This window comes from Hibiscus syriacus, unplaced genomic scaffold (genome assembly GCF_006381635.1).
Source record: "Hibiscus syriacus cultivar Baekdansim isolate YM2019G1 unplaced genomic scaffold, ASM638163v2 tig00111582_pilon, whole genome shotgun sequence".
NCBI lineage: Eukaryota > Viridiplantae > Streptophyta > Magnoliopsida > Malvales > Malvaceae > Hibiscus > Hibiscus syriacus.
In genome coordinates this window covers 5,587,482-5,605,566 of record NW_024063126.1, presented here as the reverse complement: position 1 = coordinate 5,605,566, position 18,085 = coordinate 5,587,482, and the positions used below count along the sequence as shown (strand labels likewise).

Below are 18,085 nucleotides of genomic sequence, written 5' to 3'. Positions count from 1 at the left end.
TGGAATGAGAAAAGAGATGTGATAAAAATCAAACTTTTCAATTCATTACACAAATTTATTTATTAGAAAAGTCAATTGTAACCCTAATCCTTTAAGAAAATATTTGACCTCGGCGATGACTTTCTCGTATTTTCGCATATAATAACTCGAAGAGCCTTAAAATCGCTTCTAATTTCCCCTGTTCTATTACTTTACTGGTGTATTAATTATTTTCTTAGCTTACTAATAACAAAGCTTCAAGCTTTGTCCTAAATTTCTTTTCCCACGACAAATATATTTTTGTTTTATTTTACATTTTTAATATCCCTCCATTTCCGTTCATTTAATTCCTTCGGGGCTAACTTTCCTAGAAAACAAACAGCAATTAGTAGTAGTTGAAACCCCAAAATTCCATAATGTAACTTTCTCGGCTACTTAATCGATTCTTGTTTCTCTTGCCTCGGCTCTTCACACCTTTTTCAAAATCAGTGCTGCCAAGTAAAGGAAGGCTCTTGGTCGATGTTTCGTAATTTAGACGGACTCTAATTAAGGTAACAAGATCTTTTTTATTTTCATTTCTTTGGGTAATGAAATCGATATTAGGTTTAGATTATCCCTTGCTGTTTTTTTTGGGGTATGTGGATTCAAGATTGGATCTTGAATTGAACCCTTTAATCTTAATTTTGATGTCCTTGCTTGTGTTAATACCTTCCAATTTTGATGCTTATTTCCTTTTTCAAGGATGGGCCTTTACCTTTACCAGTTGAAGTCTTGAAATTTTGATTAATACCTTTTAGTCCTCCTAGGTTTTTTTCTTGTCTTAGGGTTTTTTTTTACACTTGAAATGTTATGTAATTTTATACACGTCATTAAATTCCCGCTAGGACAACAATTATTACAATAAATTTGCTGAGAATTAGGCCATAATTGTCCATGAACCGAGGTTCCAGTGCCCGTGGCCATAATTTGATTTTTGCATGATTTATTTCGATACCTCAGGTTGGGTTGCACTGAAACATGGAGTGGAAGTGTTCATCTTCTGCTGCTGCATCTTCTCTTTGCAAGGCACCTTTAAATATCTCAACTACAATGCCGGAGAAGGATCTGGTTGAGACTAATGTTGATATTGACCTTCGAGAAATTTACTTCTTGATAATGCAATTTCTGTCAGTTGGTCCTTGCCAGAGAACTTTTGAGCTGTTATCAAAGGAACTTTTGGAACATCGGCTTTTACCCAGAAGATATCATTCTTGGTTTTCAAGAAGTGGTTATCATAGTGGGAACAATGACGATGATGGCATCTCATTCCCATTAAGTTTTAACAACTTAGTGGAAAGGTATACCTGCATCTTTTATTATTTGGTGTTAGCCATCAATGTTAAACAAGGGTTTGGACTTCATCGCAATAGCTTTATCTTGTATTAGCTAATGCTAGATAATTATAAACTCACATTTTTAATAGCACCTAACTCTCTGTTTTCCCTTTAAATATGTACTTCCTTACCGGTTAGTTGTTCCTCAACAATACAGGTCTTAATTAGCCTTGCCCTAATGAGTACCCAAAAGATATTAGACATGGTTGGTTTCCCTTTAATTGATTATGTAACGTATCATCTAAATTGAAAATAAGATTAACAAACAATGTTGGAAACTTCTATATTTAGCTCCACATCTTAATTGAACCTGCTTATATAGACTAGATTTCCCAGAAGCAATATTTTCTTTTTATGCTCTTATTAATTGTTTGGTTTTGGTTTAATGTCCACACTACTGAGTTCTACCTTGTAAAACTTGCAGGTATCCTCATGTCGAGCAAGATCACTTGGTAAAGCTTCTGAAGCAGCTACTCTGTACTCCATGCAGCAAAGCTGTAGGAGATGCTCATTCTCTAAGTGCTGCTGATGTCCCTACATTACTGGGATCTGGTTCCTTTTCACTTTTGAATTGTATGTGGTACTTTCATAGCAGTGTACTTTATGCTCTCTTTGTTTTCCCCTCCGTTCTGCAACTTTTCCATTGGGATTGTATTATGCAGACAGGAGTTGTTAATTAAGGTAGTTAGTATTTGTATACTGATTATGGAAATATGTTAAGAACATTTAATGTTATGGATATTTTTGTATGAACTTTGATCAAAGTATTGCTCTATCCATTTGTATCACTTCCTTGATTTTTGTCCTCGGACTAGTGAATAATCTGTTTTCTGATTTGGCAACTTTACCGTTTTGTTATGTAGCTGACAAGAGTATGAGTAATAGGCTGGGTAAGCCTATGCCTGCCTATCTTCGTTGGCCTCATATGCAAGCTGATCAAGTTCGTGGGTTAAGTATAAGAGAAATTGGGGGAGGCTTCCGGAAGCACCACCGAGCTCCCTCTATTCGGTCAGCGTGCTATGCTATTGCTAAACCATCTACCATGGTGCAAAAGATGCAGAACATAAAGAAGTTGAGGGGGCATCGGAATGCTGTCTATTGTGGTATGATCAACTGAACTAATATAGTTAGGATCTGCTTTTAGATAAATTTATTCCTAGGTGTACCTGTGGTAGTATTGTCGGAATCTAAAGAAACCCTTGAAATTCGTCAGAACCAGTGATAATGGTGATGTAGTCAATTTCCTGGCATGTTTGGTAGTGCATAAGTGTTCTTCTGTAAAAGATGATGATATATGTCTCTTTTGCCCTTTTTCTTTGCTTCAAATTGTCTGTCCATGTCACATTGTAGCAGCCATTCATTCATTTTTTCTTTCTTTTTACTGATTTTGCTGATTGGAACACGAGATAGTTCTAGTGAGATATTGATGCAGCATGCGAAGGAAATGCTTGAACTAAAAATTATGCTTTGTAATTTTGTTATATTTAACGAGTTTAACTGTGACCTTTTGTACTTAAATAGTATATTTTTCATATCTTGATTACTTTTGCTTCCCCCTTCCCGCCTAGGTATAGGATTTTGTAGATCATATTTTCTATTTTATTTTGGAGTATAGCTTATAATATTGTATTTGGTAATTTTTGTTTTAAGCATTTGCACTTCAAATGCCTAGGGAAAGAATTTGACTTCAAAAGCTATTGAATAGTTTTCATTCCTAGACACCCTAGTAATTCCTTGAAATTTGAAGTTTTCCCATATGGTGTTCATTCCCTTACAATTCCTCTAATTTATATTGCCAGGTTGGCACCTATAAAATTTCTTTAAGATCTTATTAGTGGAAAAACTCTTTCTGAGCCATGTTATTTTCACCATGTTCTTCTACACCTTGAGTTCATCATTTGGAAGATCTATGTTATCTAAATATCTAAGAGTCAAGTGGTAAACTAAACGTGTGGATTTATTATTAAGATAATTGAAAATACTTACAACTAGCTTTTCTTCTTACCAGAAGAGAAATGACGCTACTATATTTCTCATCCTTTTCTCCTTATGAAACTCCATACTAGGTCGGCAGGGATTATCTGTACTTTGTACAATTGCTCAAGCTTCAATAGATAATGGATTAAACAATATTGTTTTTGTTCTACAGCCATATTTGATCGCTCTGGGAGATACGTTATTACTGGTTCTGATGACCGCCTTGTCAAAATTTGGTCTATGGAAACTGCGTTTTGCTTGGCCAGCTGCCGTGGACATGAAGTGGGTTCATACTGTTTGTTTTATATATGCTATTCCTTAATATATCAGTTTAACTTGTAATATTTTATTTCTTTCTCTACATTAGCTGAAATTATTTTCCTGTTACATGCAATTTAGGGTGACATAACTGACCTGGCTGTTAGTTCGAACAATGTTTTGGTTGCATCTGCTTCCAATGATTTTGTGATACGAGTTGTAAGAATGCTTAACCATGCTTTACAAGATGCTCCTCATAAAACTCTAGCATTGCTAAATTGTTCTTAATGATCTACAGTGGCACTTGCCAGATGGGTTGCCAGTTTCAGTTCTACGAGGACATACTGCAGCTGTTACTGCAATTGCATTTAACCCCAGGCCTGCATTTGCTTTCCAGCTTTTATCGTGAGTCTTATTTCCACAGTTTCCGTTTCCTGTTACTAGAGTCTTTTATTTAGGTTTAACTTCATTTGCTTTTGACATGATTGTAAATTTATGGATCTTCAGTTGATCGTCAATTTTATATATTCTGTGCTAACGTTTGTAGGTCATCTGATGATGGGACTTGCCGAATCTGGGAGGCCAGATATTCACATTGTAGCCCACGCATATACCTGCCGAAGCCTTCTGAAGCTGCTACTGGTTGGAGAATTTCTTCTTGATTGTTTTGTTACTGTATATGCTTTGAATTCACTCTTAACTGATAAGTTCTCTGCAGGGAGTAGCAATTTTCCGTCTAATAATGGACCTTCCTCAAGTAATGTCCCACAAACTCATCAAATATTATGTTGTGCATTTAACGTCAATGGGACAGTTTTTGTCACTGGTAGCTCTGACACTTTTGCCAGGGTGCGTCTAAAACATTGTGAACTTGTCAAATGGACACTTAAATTTATTTAACTTTGATAGGTCTATATCATTTAGATTTCTTTAGTAAGAGATAGATACATGCATGCAGGTCTGGAGTGCCTGTAAGCCTAGTACCGATGATTCACAACAACCAGTTCATGAGCTGGATGTTTTGGCTGGCCATGAAAATGACGTTAATTACGTTCAATTTAGGTTGGTCAGTTAGAGTTGCCAGCTATATTGTTTTTATTTTATTTTACCATTGTTTTCAGCAAAATATCATTGCAGCTTTCCGCTTTTGTTTGCAGTGGATGTGCTGTACCTTCAAGATCCTCAATGTCTGATATCATAAAGGAGGACAATCTTCCAAAATTTAAAAACTCCTGGTCCGCTATATCTTCTTCTTAAGTTATGCTATATATTGTAGCTTAAAATTTTCTTCAGTTGTTTACTTCATCTGTTCATTATTTTAGTGTATAATATTGTGGTCTAGCTTCTTAGATTCAGTTCCTTCAATTTTAATGTTTTTAGGTTCTGTCAGGACAACATTGTTACCTGTTCTCGTGATGGTAGTGCAATAATCTGGATTCCCAGATCACGTAGATTCCATGTAAGTTGTTTTGATAAACCACAATCAAGTTCCAGTGCATGCCTTCAACTGAGTAGTCTCCTTTTGGAGTTATTTTGAACTTCAATTCCATGAAGTTCATTCTGTAATTAAGTTAAACAATATGAAAATGAAGCTTAATTCCTTTTGCAATCCTTCCACATCCACAGGGAAAAGTTGGACGTTGGACAAAGGCATATCATTTGAAAGTTCCACCCCCCCCGCTACCTCCTCAACCTCTTCGAGGAGGCCCACGTCAGAGACTCCTCCCTACTCCTCGTGGTGTCAATATGATTGTGTGGAGCCTTGATAATCGTTTTGTTCTAGCAGCTATAATGGGTAAAGAAATGATTTGTAAACATGAAAGTTTCTTTGAAAACTACAAGCTTAGCATCAAGTTAAAATGCTTATTCCATCAAAATAAAAAATGTCTAATGACTTTTCTTATGTTGGTTTATGTGCATCATTTCTTTCTCTATAAATTATGTATTTATCGTGTCCTTTAGTGTTTATTCTTTGATTTTTATTAACAATGTATGGTGTCACAACATTCTAGAAACACTTGTCTGCTACATTTACTTTTGCATTGCTATTGTTCGAACCTGTACTCTATGCATTTTTTAGTCTCTTAATTATTTTGAAATTTCCTTTGAATTTTACATCTTAAATGGCCCTCCAGAACTGCACCTCTCTTTTTGCTAAATTTGCTTTTGAAGGCATCTGTTAATCTTTTCCTGCTCTCAGAAAGTCACGACTTAACATCTTAAAGTTAACTATGCAAATTTGTGAAGGGGAAAAATAAGGAAGATAGAAAACAGTCTTGTGCAAGGCATTTGACCGACACTATTATTGAAATGTTGTGCTATTTTGTCATTATTATTTTTTAAAGTTCTTATTGTTAACCCTACTATCCTTTTTGCTGGGGGTTGGTAGTTTATGTGTAGACTCTTATTTTTGGTATATGTACTTTTACATGCAAGTTGTAAGAGGCAATGTGCATATCTTGAGATGATTCCTGTCCCTTTAACCATCAATAAAACTGTACCTTGGGACCTATATTCGTATTACAATCTTTCTGCTGTAAATTGTTGCTTGCTGAATCTTTCTTCTGCTCAATCTTAAGCCAAAGGCTTTTAGTTCCTATTATAAAAAATATAAAACCTTCATCATTTTATATGCCTTTTTAGTTTAGCGGGTACTGGCTGTGTTTTCTTTTTAATTCTTTTTGGGCTCCTTGTTTAAAATTGCTAACTTGGACCATTGGGGGGTCTCAACTATGTTGTTATTTCAGATTGCAGAATATGCGTGTGGAATGCTGTTGATGGAAGCTTGGTACATTCTTTGACTGGTCATGTTGCATCAGTAAGTTGTGTGTAGCATTTTTTTGCTCTTCACATTGTCCTTTTTCTTCTTGTTGACAACGAAAAAACAATTATAATGCCTCGTTTGGTGCAAAAGTATTAGCATAAGGGAAAAGCTTAATTATTACATTTATTACATGAGGTTTAAAATAGTTTGTCATAACATAAAGAAGAATTAGTATAAATCTAAAGTTGAAATTAGAAAAATGAGTAAAAACTCAAGTAAAAAAATAATACCTCTTCAAAATAAACAATATATATGCCTTCTTTTTGTTCAAATTAAACCATGTGAGTGGATAAAATTTACCAAGTGGAGTTAATTTATTGCTAACTCATGTGCTAAAGCACGAGGAAAAAATAACACTCCTACCAAATGTAGCATTATAAAGAGATGATTTCCTTATAAGGTTAAATTTACAAAACTCGTTGTAACACCCATTTCCCGTATACGTTTCCGTACACAAGTCATAGGTGTCATAACTTTTTAAAACACTAACCCGTTTGTAAAACCCATAAATTTTTTTGTTTCGAAAATTAAAACATAACATTTTAGTACAACAATAAAACAGTCGTTGAAACATATTACCAAAATTATCACTTTAAATACATTACAGAGCATTTTTCTTTTTTTCGATTACATGCTAGCAAATTTTCAAAATAAACATGATTGTCCTACTGTTACTGATGAGAGTTAATCTTAGATTGATGATAGTTACTGCACCCTTTACCTGCTAGTCTTTGCTTTTACCTACGCGTGAAATCAATACACGTTAAGTATTTACTTAGTGATACATAATATTGTAAAGAAATTGCAATTTATACATAAGTATATAATGGATATTTAATGACGAATTAAATCGCATACTCCATAAGGATCAAATAAATCCTTCTCAGTTAAACTAGATTTCTTTCATACGATCTTCGAATTTATTCTTAGTATGCCCAACATACCTATCCTTCTGTATATTTTTCTCAATTATTCTTTGTTTAATCTATGTACGTTAAATGAGAAAGTAATATACATGTATTGCATCAAAGTGCCAAATGGTCATTTATCTTTTATAATTTCCATGAGTGGCACCTTATATGCCGTTAATATACCGTTATGTATTTTCATTGGTGGCATCATTTCATGCCAATTATGCACCGTTAAGCATTTTTATTGAGATTATTGAAGGTTATGGGTTTTGGCGATAAATGAATTTCTTGGATTGAATGTTGTATCTCTTCAGCCTCAATTTCGATGCTAGTTAATGGATCTCCTACAGAGAAATTCCATATTAGTAAAGGGTTGAGACAAGGTTGCAGTCTGTCCCCTCTTTTGTTTAATTTAGTTGGGGAATTGTTAAATTTGATGCTAATCAAGGCTGCTGATCTGGGGCTGTTTCAAGGGTTCAGTATTGGTAGGTGTAATAATACCTTCCATTTGACACATTTACAGTTTGCAGATGATCTTATATTATTCTGCAGAGATTCTCCAACTCATTTTTTAAACATTAAGAGAGTTTTGAGGGTGTTCAGCCTAATGTCAAGACTGCATTTAAATTTGTCTAAGAGCACCTTGTATGGTGTTAATTTGGAAAATGACGTGCTAAAAGATTGGGCTAAGGAAGCAGGCTGTGGAGTGGGGTCTTTTCCTATGACTTATCTTGGTTTACCGCTTGGTACTAAGAAGAATTCAGAGGTTGTGTGGGAACCAGTAATCCAGAATTTTTACAAAAGACTAGCAGGGTGGAAACCTAATTCCTTGTCGATGGCGGGAAGACTTGTATTGGTCAAATCAATGCTGTCCTCCTTATCGATGTTTTATCTCTCTATTTTCAAAATGCCAGTCAAGGTGACTCAGAAGCTTAATTCCCTGATGGCTAAGTTTCTTTGGGGAGAAGTTCAAGCTCGGAAACGAATTCACTGGGTGAATTGGAAATCGGTCTGTCAACCATTCGAAGATGGTGGGTTGGGAATCCTTGATCTTAGTTTGTTGAATAGAGTATTGCTTGGGAAATGGGTTTGGAAATTCACAAATGATAAAAACAGCCTGTGGAAGAAGATGATCTGTTGTAAAAATAACGTTAGTAACTTCTCTTTGAACTTAACAAAGGTTGTCTCTCCACTTGATTCTTGGATTTGGAGAGGTATTGTGAATAATTATGTCAAAACTGATTAGATTGGGGACTGTTTGAGATATAATTCAAAGGTTCAAGTGGGGAATGGTAGGTCAATTGAGTTCTGGAATGATGTTTGGGTTAGTAATTTGTCCCTTAAAACTCAATTCCCCAGAATTTTTGCTCTTTCGATTAATAAATTTGGGAAAGTAGCTGAGTTTGGTGGCTTTGTCAATAATGCATGGGTTTGGAATATTCAATTAAGAAGAAATTTGTGTGACTGGGAATTGGATCAGTGGATTGCATTAATGTCCTTGATTAACAATATTGTTCTTTCTGACGTAGTGGATGACTTTCTTTCTTGGTCTGGGAAGGGGGATGGGCTGTTCAGTCAAGTCATGTAGATTGGCGTTTTCATGCGGGTCTGAAAGAAGTTTCGAGTGGAATAAGTGGGTATGGTCTGGATTGGCTCCCCCTAGAGTTGAAACTTTTATTTGGCAGATTTGTCATCGAAAAGTAGCTGTTAGAGGAGAGTTGAAGAAGAGAGGTATTCCTTTGGATGATTTGTTGTGTCCTTTATGCCATAGTCATGAAGAAATTTTAGAACACCTGTTCTTTTCTTGTTCGGTTGCACGAGAGACTTGGAATTATTTTTTAAGGCTATGGGATATTTCTACTGTTTTGCCTAATGACCCCATGTCCCTTCTTTGTTCTTGGTCGTATCTAAGACTGAACTCTCTTATTTGGAGTTTTATCCTGAGTGTTGTGTTATGGTCAATTTGGAAGGCTAGGAATATGGTGGTGTTTGAGAACGGAAGAGTTGACAGTTCTAATCTATTCTTCATCGCCATGTTTAGGCCAGCTAAGTGGTATTTGGCTAAATACCCTACTGTTCGCATCCAGACATATTTATTAGTTGGGGATCCTTCGTTGGCAGATAAGTTTCAAATCCATCCTATCGCAAAGAAGGCTATTTGTTGGTCTCCTCCTCCTCCGGATATGTTTAAATTCAATGTTGATGGGGCAATGAGTGGAGACAGGTTGCAAGGTGGAATTGGAGGTATTCTAAAAAGTTCAAACTGTTCAACTTTAGCAACATTCTCTACTGCTGTAGGGCTTGGTCCTGCTATTTTGACAGAGTTGAAAGTTATTAAGGTGGGAATTGATGGTTTCTACTCTTCTGTTTGGGCTAAGAAAGGCATTCTGATTATTGAGACCGACTGTACAATTGCAGTACAATGGATCTCAGAGCTGTATTCTGCACCTTCGTTTTTCAGTGATCTAGTGAAGGAAATTGGGACTTCAAGGTTTGAGAAGGGCTTCTTGCTTAGATTGATTCCTAGGAGCTGTAACTTGGAGGTCGATAAATTAGCTAAGGAGGGGATTGGTTGATAGTTACATGCCTTTGTCTATATGTGTTGTGCTCTTCTTTGGGCATTATTTTGGTTTTCAGTTTAGGTGTTGCTAGGGTCGTACTCAGGGCAGCCATGTAGAGGCTGTTGCCTTAGCTAAGTTGGATTAGGTTAAGTTAGTCTTTGTTTTTGGCTGTTTAAGGGTGTTTTGTGGTTTTCTGTTTTTAAGGGGGGTGTTTTTTCTGGTTGTATCTTATGTATTTTCAAGTTTAATGAAATCCTAAGGCACTCTTTTCCTCCTTCCACTGATTAAGGAGCTTTTAACAGCTCAATTAATCAAGAAGGGGGTTTTTAACGAGGCCTTCAATTCCTATAAAAAAAACATCCTTTCATGCCTATAATGCACCGTTATGCATTTTCATTTATGCCATCCTTTCATGCCTATAATGCACCGTTATGCATTTTCATTTATGACATCCTTTCATGCCGATAATGCACCGTTACGCATTTTCATTTATTACATCATTTCATGCCTATAATGCACCGTTATGCATTTTCATTTATGGCATCCTTTCATGCCAAAGGCATTTAACCTGTCATCTAACTTACATTATTGACACCTTTCTGCAGAATGCATAGTTAGACATTTAATCTTTCATCCAAAGGCATTAAACCTTTCATCTATCTTGCATTATTGGTACCTTTCTGCCAAATGCACAGTTAGACATTTAATCTTTCATTTTAGAACAGTTCCTACCCTAAAAATTATTCATAATATCAATTCCACATACATTATAAATATATATCATATACGGTAAAACATACATTAATTCAAACATATGAGGTTGACTTATTGTGAGTCTCCCTCATCCCATATAATTACAATATATGCGCTCACCTGGCCTGCTTCGCTATTTTATCCAAAATTCAAATCTGACTACTCAGTGACTTTATCTTTGCCTTTCGATTTGCTTGACTCGGGAGCTTGATTGCGATCTATTCAAACATCCATTAAAGACACATACCATACCAAATGTTAGTATATTCCCTAACATTTATACTTTAACAATACTCAAAAGTACTATTATTTAATTTTCTATAACAATCTCAACCTCTCTTAAAATTTCTGGCTCAATAGTATCGGTACCCCTACCATAGTATCGATACTTCTATACTGTGGTATCGAGACTCCCTTTCAGTATCGATACCATTTCTACATTCTATAATCCATGGTATCGATACCTTCCTTTTAGTATCGATACCCACATCAGTATTGATATTAATTGCATCAGTATCGATACTAATTGCATCAGTATCAATACTGTTAATCATAATTATTCAAATTTAAACCTATAGTATCAGTACTGTTCTTCCAGTACTGATACCTTTACCCAAATTTTCCATTTTTCAGCTCGATTTTTACTAAATTTTCTTTTAAAACTCTACTTTTACCTCAAATAATGCCCTTAAACTTAACATCACTTAATCCAACTAACTTCCCTCCATTTAGCTTCTTATAACATCAAAATTCTCCGAAGAACATCTCAAACTAAGAATCATACTACTTTTTATAACATGTTTTTAATCATATTCAAGGCTTCTAATCTCTTATTTACTTCTTTGACAATTCAAATATATTTGTAAACATCAATAAAAACTCATATTTCAACAAATCACTCAAAAACCCATTTTCTTAAATCTAAAATAAAACATCCATTTCTTAGTTTTAATCCTCTTTAACCCTTTCTTAAGCTTACACATCACTTAAGGTTTCAAGAACGAATCTAAAACGAAAGGAAAACCAACGTTGAAGAACCCTTACCTTGGCTATGGAGAGCATAGGACTAGGAGGAAGAAAAAGGGAACTTAGTTTGTTCTCCCTTTTTCCCCTTTTCAAAAACCCTAATTAAAATGAATTTTAAATCCATTTCCCTCTAAAGGTCCAAAATACCCTTTCATTCTTCCATTCTTACCAATTGGTCATAATTAAAATTTCTAAATCATTTTCTTATATTTTACCATTTATTCAATTTAATCATCCAATTTTTTAAATTTTTTCAATATGGTCACTGACCTGATATTTGGGGTATTACACTCGTCCTCGTTGTCCAGCTCTTTCTAAATTCAGTTGAAAGTATTCTTCCTTTCAATCCAGTGAATAACTTGAATGAACTTCATCGGCTTAATATGCACTTCACTTTTAAGTATTCTCAGTTAACATGATGCACTTGCTTTCCTAAAATCAGATTTTGTCACGAATTTAAGATGAATGTCATGCAATTAATATTATTTGGTTCGCACTCCAAATATCTCTATCTATATATATTATTTGGTTTGTTCTTATAATGCGTCACATGCTTGTTGCTGGTATTCTCGGACATCCATTTCCTTCTCAACTGTTTGGCATCTTGTTGAAAAGAATTTATCATTTAATTAATTCCTAACTTCAATGTTGAATATTTGGCAGTCTTATGTTTTGGATGTGCATCCTTTCAACCCTCGAATTGCGATGAGTGCTGGATATGATGGAAAAACTATAGTTTGGGATGTGAGTTTCCTGTTCTTGATGATCTGTTGACTTGCTGCTGAATTATTTGTTTATTTACTCTGTAAGTGTTGACTTTTATTGAGTTCCTTGGGAACTACATTTCCAGATATGGGAGGGCGTACCCATCCGGATATATGAAATTGGGCGTTTTAAGTTGGTTGATGGGAAGTTTTCTCCGTAAGTGGATTTTCACCTTTTAATTTCTTTTAGTTGCTTTATTTTGTTGGAAATATGACATACCCTTTTCATTGATCTTGTAAAAGTTCATCTATCAAGACAAGGATTATTACATCAATCCTTCTTAGCGATTCAACTACCTTTTATCCCTATAGCATTTCATATTTGGGTTTGGTTCCATCCATTTTATGATCCTTGACTGCACATATTCTTTTGACAGACTCCATTATTAGTTAATCAACTAGTTACTGTTTGTTTTTTTTTTGACATTTTGGCTATATGGTCCTGTTGATACACAAGTTTATGCTTCATGAGGTACACACAAGGCCGGGTTAGGGTTTTCAGGAAGTTTCTCCACAGATTTTTGCTGTATGCAGACTTGGATAAGATATGCTCTGGTTTTGTTAGCTGGATATTCCAGCTGTTCTATTGAAAAAGTTTAGGACCATCAAAATGTTAAAGAATGGATTTTATGATGTGCTGACTTTGACACTTTACCCTTGAGAGGGAGGTGCACGCATATGCTTAGAGTTCTGAATGGCTAGAAGCCAACAAGAATGCTTTGTTATGTTGGCTGGTTTATATCTGTAGCTTTCACTGGCAGTGTTTTCTTTCCTTTGGAAAAAAAAAAACTTTGTAGGTTTTGTCGTATTCATTTGAAATCTGAACTATTTTATTAAATCTCGAGAGCTTTTCTTGTGAAGAGCCTGTAACATTTTCCCCTTTGGTTATTAGGGATGGAACGTCAATTGTACTTTCAGATGAAGTTGGGCAGATACATTTGCTTAACACTGGCCAGGGTGAGTCTCAAATGGATGCCAAATATGATCAGGTAGCTGAGAACTTTACTTGTTGAGCCTAAATCTCCCCTTCTCCCCTCATGATATTAGTTGTGTCATGCAATTTCTTTATGAGGTGGTCTATACCTTTTTTTGGCAGTTCTTTCTTGGGGATTATCGCCCCCTTATTTGGGATTCTGCTGGAAATGCTCTTGATCAGGTATGTTGCAATTCCACGTTAAATTATCATGTGGTAGATTTCATGGTAGTCCAAAAATATCAATATGTATTGCACCAAACTACGAGAAGCGGAAGAGATTTGAAGCATTGTTTTTGTTCCTATGCAATGCTTGTGCATCAATTTGCAACTGATGTGCTATTCATATAACTTTGCTGCAGGAGACACAGTCTACCCCACATCGTAGGAACATGCAAGATCTTATTTGTGATGCCAGTATGATCATTGCTTTAGTGAATTGTTTGGTATGTTATCCTAATATAATGTAGTTAATGATTTTGATGAGAATTTCCAGGCATGATTCCATACCCAGAACCTTATCAGAGTATGTACCAGAAACGGCGACTTGGCGCACTGGGTATTGAGTGGCATCCATCTTCAACAAAGTTTGCTATTGGCCCAGATATCAGTTTAGGCCAGGATTTTGAAATGCCACTCCTGGAAGATCTGGAAAGAGTGATAGAACCCCTACCTGATTTCATGGATGCCATGTTTTGGGAACCTGAAAACGAAGTTATCAGTGATGACACTGACTCGGAGTACAATGTTCCTGAGGAATGTTCTACAGAAGGTGAACAGGGGGCATTGTGTTCCAGCTCTTCTAGAGGCACAGAGAGCGGTGAAGAAGACAGTGAGGTTGAATGCAGTCACAAAGATGGTCTTCGTCGATCACGAAGAAAAAAAGGCAGCCCTGAAGTAATTGGGATTCGCCTTCTTCCTGTTTTTGTTATTGTCTGGACTATGTTTTAAACTAAATATTATCATTTTCAGGCTGCGTCGAAGACTTCATCAAGGAGACGAGTCAAAAAGAGGTATTTGGATGAGCGTGATGGCACTATACCCAGATCCAGTAGAACTAAAAAATCAAAAAGTGGCAGGAAAGCTTCAAAGAGGAAGTCTTCAAAAGCAAAGACAGTGAGACCTCAGAGAGCTCAGAGGGTTGCTGCACGTAATGCTCGAAGCATGATGTCTAGAATCACTGTGACATCTACAGATGGAGATGAAGTGGACTCAGTAGGTGATTCATTGAATAGTGAGTCAGTGTCTCAAGATTCAAGCTCTCAAAACAGCGAAACTGAGAGAAACTTGGAGACTGTAAAACTGAAGTCCATAGAAAAGGACCAAGAGTCTGAGGGCATAGTATGGTCTCATGAACTTCCCAAATCGCAATCAGATACTGTGAACAGAAAGAGATTGGTCTTAAAGTTCTCCTTACGTGATTCTAGGAAGCCAGGTGCTTCAGAGGCCACCAGATTGAACACTTGCAATCAGATCAATGTACCGGGTCCTTCTTTGTCTGGGCCTTCAGTAGCTTTTGATGAGAATATAAATGACTGCTTGAAAGACCCTGGCTTAACGACTGCAGATGTGGAGCTCTCAGAGCATGACAGGGTTGATCTAGAAGGTACGAGGCAAACTGTAAACACTGAGGATCATTTAGAGAAATTTGTAGGGGACAAGGATAACAAAATCAGATGGGAAGAGGTTAAAATTCGGACATCCAAGCGTTCGAGGTCAGGAGATTTGGTGCCAACCAATGTCCACTATGAAAACAGGATTACTTCTTTAAATAGGTATGTTAAATGTATTGGAATTTTTATTCCCAACATAAGATCCATATTAATGGATATGTTTTGTCTTGCAGGGAAGAGAGACAGTTAACTACTACTGCATTGCAAGATCTGGACAGAGTGATGATGGAAGAGGTTTCTCCCGATGAGGCACACAAATCTTTACTGTCCCTAGGTGACCATCAACTGAATGGCAGTCCTTCGGCATCTTATTCTAATGTCAGCCTCAACCAGGGACATATAGGTTGGTCTGGCTGTGATAAATATGGAAATCATGACTCCTCGCAAACTGATCAAGTTATTGGTGTTAAACAATCTCATGAGTCAAATGAGATTACTCCACACAAATCAGTGAAATTAAGAATAAGAACAAAAGCAATTTCAAGGGACCTTGGAAGTCCTTCCAAACAAAAATCCATCACTATAGTGAATGATCCAACCTGCGATGAATGTGATATGAGGCCTAGAAACACTTTGTCTGCTACACTAAATCTTGGTTACAGCATGCAAGAAATGGGTGAAGGTTCTGACAGATCTAGGTTACAGCATTCAATTGGCTTAAATTCCATTAATGATCATGATTCAGAAACTGTGTTTCCCGAATCAGCAGGTGATGCAGATCGCCGAACACAATCCATGAAGATGAAGGTAAAAGTAGGTCATGCAGTAGCAACGACATCAGAAAATGATGAAAATTTATCTTCAAAAGGATACCATGGTATTGCATCTGAAGAATGGATGTCAAGTTCCAAACATAGAGACAGATCAAGATCCAACAGAACCAAGCGTAGCGGTGGTCATGACAATAACTTGAAATTTTCGAGTGGAAGGAAGTTGAATCCTTCTGTTAGAAAATTATCATGGTTGATGGTGTCAGAGCAGGAAGAGGGTTATCGTTATATACCTCAGCTGGGTGATGAAGTTGTATATTTCAGACAGGTATGCCATGCTTGCTCGGTTTTTTTTTGGGGTGCAAACTTGATAATCACTATTTAACCTGACTTGGAATATGGCGTTTTTTATTTCAGGGGCATGAAGAGTGCATCGAACAAGGTTTCATAAAGGGGACAGGTCCATGGAGCTCATGGGCACACCTGAGTGCAGTGGAAATTTGCAGGGTTGTGGACCTTGCTTATTCCCAAGTTCCTGGATCTGGAGAGAGTTGCTGTAAAATCAAACTTAGATTTGTAGATAATTCATCATGTGCAATTGATGAGGAATTCACATTGACTTTGCCTGAGTTGATAGGCCTTCCTGATTTTCTTGTTGAAAAGACGAGATATGATGCTGCATTGAGTAGAGAATGGGCTCGTAAGAATAAATGCCTAGTATGGTGGAAGAACTCTGATCAGGAGGGTGGAGATTGGTGGGATGGTAGAATCATTGCTTCACAGCCAAAATCTATGGATTTCCCTGATAGTCCTTGGGAAAAATATGAAGTTATTTACAAGGATGGCTGTAAATATCGGCACAGTGCTTGGGAACTGCATGACCCCAACACTCAATGGGCGCATCCACATATTGATTGTGAAATCAGAGATAAGCTCCTGTCTTCTTTTGATAAATTAGAGCGTTCAGCAGGCAGAGATAAGGTTCTTTCTAACTACTTACATTGGATGTTAACCTTTTCTTTAAGGTTGTAGAAGAATGATATATTGACTTAATTTTCCGCATTTCAAATGTTGCAGGATTTATATTTATTTCAGAAACTGAACGAAGCTGCTCAGAAATCAGAATTTCTTAACAGGTTCAAATTCCCAATTCAAATGCTCAATCATGTTTCTTTTCCTTTATGCTGTCTCTTCCTATCGCTTGTTTCAGAAATGTTGGCCTGCATATATATCTTCACTTGAACCGAATAAATCGGTTTATAGGCTATATTAAAAATCTGTTTAATTAGGAAAGAGAAAAGATTATTGATTTTCAGGTATTCAAAATATCTAAACCGTTATTCGACACTGGTCAATTCCATTTGTGTTCTTGAATTAATTTACTGGATTCATTGTTGCCTGCAACTTGCCAAAAGTAGTAGTGTAGTAGAGCCACCCTGCATTCATTGGATTGGGGCCTATAATCTATCAAGCAACTGAAACATAAACTAACATTTTGAAATGGAATTCTAACAGGTTTCCAGTTCCATTGTATCCCGAATTCATCCGGCTTAGGTTAGAGAACAACTATTATCGAACGTTGGAAGGGGTGAAGCATGACATAAAGATAATGCTTTCGAATGCGAAGAGTTATTTCGCTAGAAGCGCTCACCTGTCTTCAAAGATGAAGCCTCTATCAGATTGGTTTACAAAGACAATTGCCAAGATTGCAAGGAAGCTGTAAAGGTATTCTTTCTTTTTTCTTTTTAATCTCTTACATTTCAGGGGGTCCAATTTTGTAAAACCAACAATTGTTTAGGCATATTAAAGAACATTGATAAAAGGAAAGGGATGCCTGCAATTCTGTTCTCATTTACAGATATGCATATCCTTTGTGATTTATAAGTGAATGAAATTGCACATCTAATTTGATAAAACAATCCCATAGTGTTAAATTAATATCCCATTTCATGGTCGATGTTTGGGGTTTGTAGCTGTTTTAACAATTCTATTTGAAACTAAATTCTCTCTATTAGTGTAATGTGTCTTGTCATTTTATTTTATACTTAATTTATGGCTTAATATAAAAATAAGTGTCTAAATTATACCGTGTCTAAATTTTTTTTCGGTCAATCTACGTGTCTAACATTACAAACGTTATCACTTTAGGTGCTCCTACCGTAACGGTCGTTAAAAAATCCCGTCATCACGTTTCACTTAATTTTGAAAATTTTATTTAAAATAAAAAAATTTAAAAATAATTTTTTATTAAAAAGTCTAATTTTTTTAGAAATTCAAAAAAAAACCCAAAAACTTTATTTTAA

The 18,085-nt window shown here is 36.0% G+C and overlaps 1 protein-coding gene across 1 annotated transcript; it reads left to right on the top strand.

Annotated features, from left to right (window-relative positions):
* The first annotated feature begins 216 nt into the window (after positions 1-216).
* On the top strand, positions 217-17,625 carry LOC120165299 (PH-interacting protein-like). Its single transcript, XM_039174851.1, has 25 exons — positions 217-530; positions 979-1,316; positions 1,777-1,925; positions 2,216-2,455; positions 3,502-3,611; positions 3,729-3,806; positions 3,886-3,992; positions 4,135-4,229; positions 4,306-4,436; positions 4,546-4,649; positions 4,745-4,822; positions 4,968-5,046; positions 5,214-5,382; positions 6,335-6,405; positions 12,326-12,406; positions 12,513-12,583; positions 13,319-13,415; positions 13,523-13,582; positions 13,762-13,816; positions 13,896-14,296; positions 14,372-15,174; positions 15,246-16,110; positions 16,200-16,763; positions 16,860-16,918; positions 17,298-17,625. The coding sequence occupies exons 2-25, from the start codon at positions 997-999 to the stop codon at positions 17,503-17,505; spliced, it is 4,995 nt and encodes a 1,664-aa protein (XP_039030782.1). The 5' UTR covers positions 217-530; positions 979-996; the 3' UTR covers positions 17,506-17,625.
* Positions 17,626-18,085: the final 460 nt, after the last annotated feature.